At 52.7% G+C, this 9,130-nt stretch overlaps 1 protein-coding gene across 2 annotated transcripts in view; it reads right to left on the reverse strand.

The window, feature by feature from the left end:
• The window catches only part of MDGA2 (MAM domain containing glycosylphosphatidylinositol anchor 2), a 392,859-nt gene extending 385,580 nt beyond the window's left edge, over nucleotides 1-7,279 (reverse strand). For both annotated transcript variants that reach the window (XM_081910051.1, XM_081910050.1), the window contains exon 1: nucleotides 6,999-7,279. In XM_081910051.1, the coding sequence (XP_081766177.1) occupies nucleotides 6,999-7,071 (73 nt within the window). In that variant the 5' untranslated portion in view covers nucleotides 7,072-7,279. The remainder of the gene's footprint in view (nucleotides 1-6,998) is intronic.
• Between the last annotated feature and the right edge of the window lie 1,851 nt (nucleotides 7,280-9,130).

Below are 9,130 nucleotides of genomic sequence, written 5' to 3' on the forward strand. Positions count from 1 at the left end.
GCACATGAGTGGAACATAAGAGGATCCTGCTGGATCAGGCCATCTAGTCCAGCATTCTGGTCTCACAGGGGCCAACCAGATGCTTGTGAGAAACCAGAAAGCAGGACTCAAGCACAAGAACATTCTTCTTTCCTCTGCTTTCCAGCAACAGGTGTTCAGAAGCATTGCTGCCTCTGACCATAGAGGCAGAGTATAGTCATCATGGCTAGTAACCAGCAATGGATTTTTCCTCCATGAATTTGGCCATCTACGTTGGTGGAGAGGAGTTTCATACTCTAACTCTGCACTGAATAGAGACGTACTTCCATTTATGCATCCAGGATCTTCCAATATTCAACTTCATTTGATGTCAACAAGTTCTAGTGTTGTGACAGTGGGAGGAAAACTTTCCTCTCTCTACTCTCTCCGTGCCATGAATAATTTTTACAAACTTCTATAATGTTACCTCTTACTCAGTCGTCAAAGATAAGCAGGACTTGGTCTGGCCAACGGTGGAAAAGGAGACCACCCTGGGAACTCTCTGCATGATATTTTGAGTTCCACAAGAAAGGGAACATAATGCTTTAAAGGTCCAGGTGAATCCCTGTAAAACTGGACAACTGCACTAGGTCTCTGTGAACTCTGTCCAGGGCTGCAGGAGATTGATTATATATTTTAAAAATTGCCGCTAGCTTCTGAACCCACTGAACTGAAGCATCTCTGAGACGGAAATTAATTACCTTTCTTCTACCTATTTGCAGAGCAAAATCCTTGATTGAGCCTTCTTAGCCCTGGCAAAATATTAATCATAATGTTCATACTTGTGTCAAGATTTTAGATTATTACCGGTAACTGTTATTTTTTTAATAATAATAATAAATCCATCAGACACGTTTTGCTGAGATTTAAAGGCTCTCTGGCAATGCAGATAAGCAATGAAAACTGGGAGATCAGCCTTCCCCAAGCAGTTCCTCTCCAAATGATTTGGACTGCAACTTCCATCAGGCTCAGCCAACGCTTCAAAGCAACTGGAGAGCAACACGCTGGAAAAGCTGTTTTAGAGGAAGCAAGAGAAGGGCATTCTCAAAGCTGCTGAATGCCCTCCGTTTGAGCTGTTGACCCTTGTTTCCAAAGGCCATAAGAGTGTGGCCATAAGAACATAAGGAGACCCTCATATATCAAGCCATTGGCTCCTGCAACCCAGCATCCTGTTTTCACAGTGACCAATGAGATGGTTGTGGGATACCTGTAAACAGGACCTGCTGAATATACTCTCTGTGCACAGGCAAACTTTCCAGCGTACATCTGCTGTTGGTTAGTGGCAGATGATGCCAGCCTAGTCATAGCAATGAGAATAATAATAATAATTTATTACTTATACCCCGCCCATCTGGCTGGGTTTCCCCAGCCCCTCTGGGCGGCTTTCAACAGAATATTAAAATGCAATAGTCTATTAAACATTAAAAGCTTCCCTAAACAGGGCTGCCTTCAGATGTCTTCTAAAAGTTTGGTAGTTGTTTTTCTCTTTGACATCTGGTGGGAGGGCGTTCCACAGGGTGGGCGCCACTACTGAGAAGGCCCTCTGCCTGGTTCCCTGTAACTTGGCTTCTCGTAGCGAGGGAAACGCCAGAAGGCCCTTGGAGCTGGACCTCAGTGTCCGGGCAGAACGCAGCACCAACACTTTGAATTGTGCTCGGAAACATACTGGGAGCCAATGCAGGTCTTTCAGAACCAGTGTTATGTGGTCTTGGTGGCTGCCCCCAGTCACCAGTCTAGCTGCCGCATTCTGGATTAGTTGTAGTTTCTGGGTCACCTTCAAAGGTAGCCCCACGTAGAGCACATTGCAGTAGTCCAAGTGAGAGATAACTAGAGCATGTACCACTCTGGCGAGACAGTGCGCGGGCAGGGAGGGTCTCAGCCTGCATACCAGGTGGAGCTGGTAAACACCTGCCCTGGACACAGAATTGACCTGCGCCTCCATGGACAGCTGAGTCCAAAATGACTCCCAGGCTGTGCACCTGGTCCTTTAGGGGTACAGTTACCCCATTCAGGACCAGGTAGTCCTCCACACCCACCCACCTCCTGTCCCCCAAGAACAGTACTTCTGTCTTGTCAGGATTCAACCTCAATCTGTTAGCCGCCATCCATCCTCCAACCACCTCCAGGCACTCACACAGGACCTTCACCGCCTTCACTGGTTCTGATTTAAAAGAGAAAACACCCAAAAGCAAATCTTGCTGCCTTACTGAGCTCTCACAATAACACCACAGCAGAAACTCTGCAACCCCCAATGTGTACAGGGTGTATACCTGAGGTTTTGTGTGTGTCAGCTAGTTTACACATGTGCTTTTGACATTGTAAATAAATATGCATACATTACAATTCCCGAGTAAGGAGATGGCCTTTCCCCAAGGTGTTTGCTTAGCCTTAGCCAATAGCTAAAAGGGACACCTTAAAGCAGTGGTTCTCGAGGGGTGTGGAGCAGAACACTAGTATGGCAGGCGAAGAAGGCAAGTGTGGCAGGAAGATTCAGGCACAATCCAAGAAGCATCTAAACCTTTCAGTGTAGTATAGTATTGTATAGTTTTGTTTTAGTTTTTTGCAGAACATAGATAGATATCTTCAGTGCTTTTTTTTTCTAGGGGTACGCAGGGGTACACATACCCCTAAACATTTTGTGAATCTAAGTTTGGCCTCATTGAGGGGCACTATTTCAATATGAGTAGGAAAATGAGAGTACCCCTAAACATTATTTTTTATAGAAAAAAGCACTGGATATCTTTGCAAAATGAGAGGAAGAGCATCAAGAGTTTGTGCAAGCTCACCCCTCTCATTGAGGCCCATACGCAAGAGTCTTATTTATAGTTATATTTTGGGAATGATTCCTGTTCTTATGTAGCTGCATTATTTTATACTTCCTAGGGGTGTCCTATGATCATATTATAAAGTAGCTGTGTTCTGAGCTATAAATCAAGCCCTGCTAGGGAGTTGTTCCTTTTGGTTCTCCAATGTATAAAAAGTACACCCAATAATCAATATCAATCAATATCAATAAAAGCATCAATATTCATACCAATATCAATATCAATTAAAAAAATCAGTGTGAGCCCAGAGAAAATAGTTTGAGAACCGCTGCTAATGGCTAGAAGATGCTTGCTTAGATGAGCATTGCTGGCCCTTGATTGCTGGTGGCTACTAGCTGTAGCACAAGTTCTGCCTATTTTAGTGAGGTTTAATAGGAAGCTGTCTACAGGTTAGGAATCCAGAGGTACCAAACAGGAGATGCCTGGGAATGTTGTCAGCCCCCCACCCCACGCCGCACAATTCAAGAAGGAGCTTTGACTGTGGAAACTCCAAGGTTTGGGGGAACAACTGCCATTGCTTAAAAAGCCAGCTCTGCCGACATTCTTGCCTTCCCTCTCCAGCTTGGCACACATTTTTCCTGAAGCAAACAGCAAAAGAAACTGTTATCTCTCCAGGACAGTCCCATCATTAGGAAACTGACCCTGTGAAAGACTGCCCCCTAGAGGCTCCTGCTGCTCAAGGAGAAGGTGGTGAGCACAAAGCATTGAAATAATTCAACTAGAGTTGCTTTTGCTGAACTAGGCATTTTGGACAACAGTACATGGACGGCCCCATCTTCCACAGAAGGCGCACCTTAAAATCAGAAATGTTCTGGATCTGAGCACCCTGCTAAGTCACTCAACAGCCTACCTGGGTATCCACAGCACTGCGGGGTTCACAAAGGCTCCATTTTCCAGTCCCCACTAGGGCAGCTGATTCCAGGTGGCCAACAGAGGATGTGCAAAAATCCAACCAGTTGATGCAGGACCATCACAAATGCCAAAGCAAAGGTAAACCCACAAGAAAGAATCCTTAGGGCAGTCTGCACACACCAAACACACACAAAAAACCCAAACAGATTCCAGCTGTGTGCAACAGCCAAAAAAGAAAAGGAGATAAAGGAACCTCAAAAGCATGGAGGGCAAGACAATTCTTGATCTGCATTTTTTATATAAAAGAATCCTTTTCAACAGGAATTGACGGAATGGTTGGGGTATTGACGACTAAGTCCTACCAACCGTCTCTAGATGCAGACTCGCACCCAAAACCTGCAGATGAAATTCCTCAACCAACCAACGTGTTTTGAATGGGGAGTGTGAGCAGAATCACACACCATTTGCCAGGGGAGAGCTGTGTGTCGGCTGCCACATCCATGCACTCTCAGCACCAGCACAGCTCACCCGGCGTTGAGCAAAACGGCAGCGGAGAAGGGTTATGCCAATCATGCTCATCGCTCTGTGCCCGACTCCAGGAATCCCACACCTCAGAGCCACCAAGACTGACGGCGGCCTGTTCCTTCCTGCCCACATATAACATGCTGTCTTTGTGAGAAAAGAAACACACACACACAAATACTAGATTGAATGAACATCCTGTCCTCCGAGGAGAACCTTTTGTAATGCGCACTCACACAAAGAAGGTTATTTTTTCCCTATATATATATATATGCAACCATGGTGCCAAATAACACCACCTGCCATCAAAACTCAGATCTGCAGGAGTCACAAAATCAGGCAGGGACATCAACAGATGGTTGGGGGATCATTATAAATTGAATATAACCAAACACAAGTCCAAGTGCCATTAGAGTGCTCTGTTCAGGGGTGAAAATCTCATGCATTTGCCCCCAAAATATTATGAAACTAGCACAGAACTTCGGCAACACACATTCTCTGCATGCAATATTTTTGGGGGTGTTCGGCTAGGAAGGAAATTGGTGGGAGTGTATGGGGGATACTATCAAGCACACCAGAGGAGAGGAATCCGTTTGGGGGTTTTTTCTCCCCAGGGAGAGGCCACCTCGAACAGCTAGAACCTGGTTTGATCGCGGGAAAGCCACACAAGAGGCAAAACTCCCAGGGCCCAAGAGACCACTCATCGTTACCAAATGGCCATCCAGGCACCAGGGGAAGCCAAGGGGCCTGGCTCTCTGGTCCAGAGCCAGCCCTGCCCAGCCTAGCCCCCTTTCCAGAAAGGATGCTCTTCAAAGAGGCATGAAAACCATCTCTTCCCTCTGTTTGTGTGTGTGTCATCACTAGCTGGAGAGAAGAGACGCGGGGAAGGTTTAGCCTCTCTCTGGGTTCGGCATTCCCCACATCAGAAGGCTGTTGCCAGGGAAATGGAATGAATGAGAGAAATTCAGAAGGAAAATGCAAAACTACCCCCACCCCTACCAAAGCAAAAAAAGAAAGGGGGGAGCAGTTACTTCCAGGGGGAGAAAGGGGTTCGATACAGAGGCATGGAGCCTTGTCTCTTTTCGGTGCAGCAGGAGGAGGCTGTTTCTGGGGAGGAGCAGGGGTTTTTTGTACACACATACACACACACACACACACAATTGCCGCAGAGAAGGAGAAGCAAGCTGCCTGCCTGCCTGCCTGCCTGGGGAGTGAATGAATCTTCCCTCCCCCGCCGCCCCCTCGCTCTGCCAACGTCAGCCGGAGATTTGCATGGCACAAGCAGCGCCCACCGCCGTCTCCTCCTCCTCCTCCAAACCGGGCACCGCGGCCATTGGAGCCGGCCAGCGCTGTGTGTGCGTAAATGTGCCACGCTGAAGATGCCGCCCGCTCTCGGCTGCTTCCAGAGGGTTAAACTCCATCTCCCCCTGGCTGCCAACCCGAGTTAATTTCCACCTCCACAACACCGGGGGTTGGGGAGATTTAATAGAGGGTTATTTTTAGCATCCTTCCAACACGCACGCACACGCGGGCGCACACACACACACCAAAAACCTTCTACAGGGAAGCTTCCCCCCGCAAAAAAAGAGAGAGATCTGAAATGCCACCCCAGAAATAGATGCGGGAAAGTTTGCAGCCTGTCAAAACCTCTCCTAACCTCCGCTCACCGGGAAGCAGGGCTGAGAGGAGTTCAGGAAACGGGGGGGGGGGGAGAGGGAGAGGGAGAGAGAGAGAGAGAGAGAGAGAGAGAGAGAGAGAGAGAGAGAGAGAGAGAGAGAGAGAGAGAGAGAGAGAGAGAGAGAGAGAAGTCTTTTTCAGCCTCCAAGACTCTCTCTGAGCTCTGCTGACATCTCCGCACACGCCTGCCTGTCTCTGCAGCCTCGGATTGCACCCACCAGCCTCTCCGGGCGCCCATCACCAGGCCTCCTGCCCACCAATCCAAGACCCCCTGGAGGCTCCCAAACCGAGCCCAGAGGTGGAAAGATCCCCCCCTCCCATGTGCAAGCAGACCGTGGCTGGCATCGCATCTTTCGGGGGGGGGGGGTGGCGAGGGATGAGGCAAACGAGCCTCCTTCTCTTCCCCGAGGTCTTTGCAGCTGGTATTTAGACAGCTGCGTGGAGAAGGGGAGCGGGGGCCAGCAAGAGAACAGAGGGGGCCATTTACGCGCCCAGGAGAGCCCGGCCAACCTAGGCAACACGGAGCTCCAGAAAGCCCGGAGCTGGGAGGATGGAGTGGTGGACGGAGCGAGTCAGAGACGGACCGAGTCCTCCCGGGCATTGCCCGGTGCCCAGATGTGCCACCGGCTGGATTTGCAGCTGGAGGAAGAAGAGGAGGGAGCCTGGGGCTTCCTCTCCTTCCTTCTTTTGCCCACCACCCTCCGCCAAATCTCCCATTCCTCCCTCCCCACCCCAAAGTCAGCTCCCTCCAAACGGTCCCTCTCCCTGGGATGCCAGCCCCCTCCGCCGTTCCTCGGTGGCGCAGAGCAGGTCCCCCTCCCCTCTCCCTCGCATCCCGGACCGGCGGGGAGGTGGGGGCAGCAATCCGGTCGCCTGAGCCAAGACCCGAGTTCGAGCCTCGTCCGGTTGAGATTTGGGGGTGGGGGGTGCGAAAGAGCTGCTTTTTGAGCCCCGGAAGGTCGGGGGTGCGAAGAGAAGGCTCTCCATGCTTGCAAGGTCACCACGACGCGGGAGGTGGGCTGTTTTTTCCCCTCCGGTGGGGAGAGAGAGAGAGAGAAAGAGAGAGAGAGAGAGAGCAGTAGCGAGCCGGTGGCCGGCACTCACCGTAGACGCCTTGCCCGGAGATGCCCTCCAGCAGCACGGCGAGCAGCCACACGGCCCCGTAGGCTAAATCCATCTTGGCGGCGGCGGGAGCAGCGGCAGCCACATATCCGGGCGGAGGGGACCGGGAGCAGGAGGAGGCGCGCCCCGCTCGCTCGCTCGCTCCGCCACGGCCCGCTCGCGGCTCCCGAGGATGGAGGAGGGCGAGGACGAGGATGGAGAGGGAGGCAGCGGCAGGAGGAAGAGGCGGAGAGGAGGCGCCCCCCGGGCAGGAGGCGACGCGCGGCGGCGGCGGCGGCGAAGGCTCCGAGCCCCGGCTAGATCGCGGCGTCCTTGCGCGGCGCACTCTGCTGCGGCGGGGCCGGCGGCAGCGGCTCGGCGGCGGCGGAACAGGGCGCAGCCATGGCGGGAGCGCCCCCGGCGCACTCCCGGGCCTGCGGGCGGCTGGCTCTCTCCTCCTCCTCCTCCTGCAGCGGCGGGCCCGGGCTGGGAAAGGCAGGATGCGCGCCTGGCAGCAGCTGCGGGGCTTGCGCGCCGCGGTCACGTTGGGCGCTACGTGCTCCGAGCCGCCAGCCGACAAGGCAACCCCGAGCCGGCCGCGTCAACCGCGCGCCGCCGCCGCCGCCGCCGCTACCGCCGCCACAGCCGCTGGGACCGCTCGTGCCGCCGCCTCTCGCTTCTCCTCCTCGCGAGCGCCGCGGAATGGGAGGCGCCGCGCCTGCCTGCCTGCTGCTCGCCCAGCCTCCGCGCACCTCCTCCTTCCTTCCCTCCTCCTGGCCTGTGGGAAGCTCGCCGGCTTGCGGGCAGCACCGCACGCTTCGTCGGCAAGCGGCTGGGTGCAGGGATCTCGCTCACGTCTGCTTGGACATCTTGGGCTAGGGCGCGCCGATCCGTCTCCTGGGGAGAGTCGAGAGGGATGGAAAGAGGTCCTTCTTCACGCAGCGCATAGCTAAAGCGTGGAAATGCCCCCTCCTCGAGGGAGGGGGGGGCAGCGGCGGCCACCGACTTGGAGGCTTTAAAAGAGGCAAACAGATATTGGCGGAGGAGACGGCCCTCGATGCAGCCAGAATGGCACAGTTGGAGGCAGCAGTTCTTCTGAATGCCCGTTGCTGGAGGCTGCAGGGAGAGAGAGAGGCTCTTGCGCTCAGGGCTTGCCTATGGGCATCATCTGGTTGGCCATCGTGAGAACCGGATTGCTGGGCAAGAAGGGCCACTGGCCTGATCCAGCAGACTCAATTTATGTTCTTAATGGACACGGCTAACTAAACGCCAGGAAGAACTTTCTGACACTAAGAGCAGTTAGATAGCGGAACGCTCTCCCTCGGGAGAAGGTGGACTTTGCTTTCTTGGAGGTTTATAAGCAGAGGTTGGATGGCCATTTGTCCTGGATGCTTTAGCTGAGATTCCTACATTGCAGGGGGGTTGGACTGGATGACCCTTGGGGTCCCTTCCAACTCTACAATTCCAGGATTCTGGGCCCATTAATATAAACCATAAATCAAGAAGGAGAGGGCTACCAATGGCTACTAGGTACGATGGCTGTGCTCTCCTCCACTGTTGGAGGCAATAATGCTTCTGAATCCCAATTGTTGGAGACCACAGGAGGGGGGAGAGTCCTTGTGTTCAGGTCCTGCTCCTGTGTTTCCCACAATGAACATCTGTTTGGCCACTGTGAGAACAGGGTGCTGGATTAGACGGTCCATCGGGCCATCACCCTGGGACATTAGGGTGACAGGAGGGTAATAAATAAGTGAAGACTATTTACGTGACTCCTGGTCCTGGTCCTGGAAGCCAAAGCAAAGCCAGCCATAACCACCGCCCCTGGATGACATGATGTGCAAGGGGACTCTAGCAGTATTTCCCCCCAAGCTGGGGAACTCTGTGTCACACTTTTGGGCATCAGGTCTTTTCACCGACTTGATTTTGGGTGGGCTCAGAAGCCATTTGACACCCACAAGACATACCCCTCCCAGGAGCTTCTCAAAAGTGAAGACATGCATATATACAGAAAGAAGTTCCCAAAGTCAACCTGGGAGGGGGAATAAGAGGGTGACCTGCATTACTCTCAAGGCCCCATCTCCCTTCTGGGATAAACATCAACAGCTGCTTTGTGTTGAATCAGCCCACTGGCTAGT

The sequence above is a fragment of the Podarcis melisellensis genome (genome assembly GCF_964234715.1).
Source record: "Podarcis melisellensis genome assembly, chromosome: 1".
NCBI classification, from domain to species: Eukaryota; Metazoa; Chordata; class Lepidosauria; order Squamata; family Lacertidae; genus Podarcis; species Podarcis melisellensis.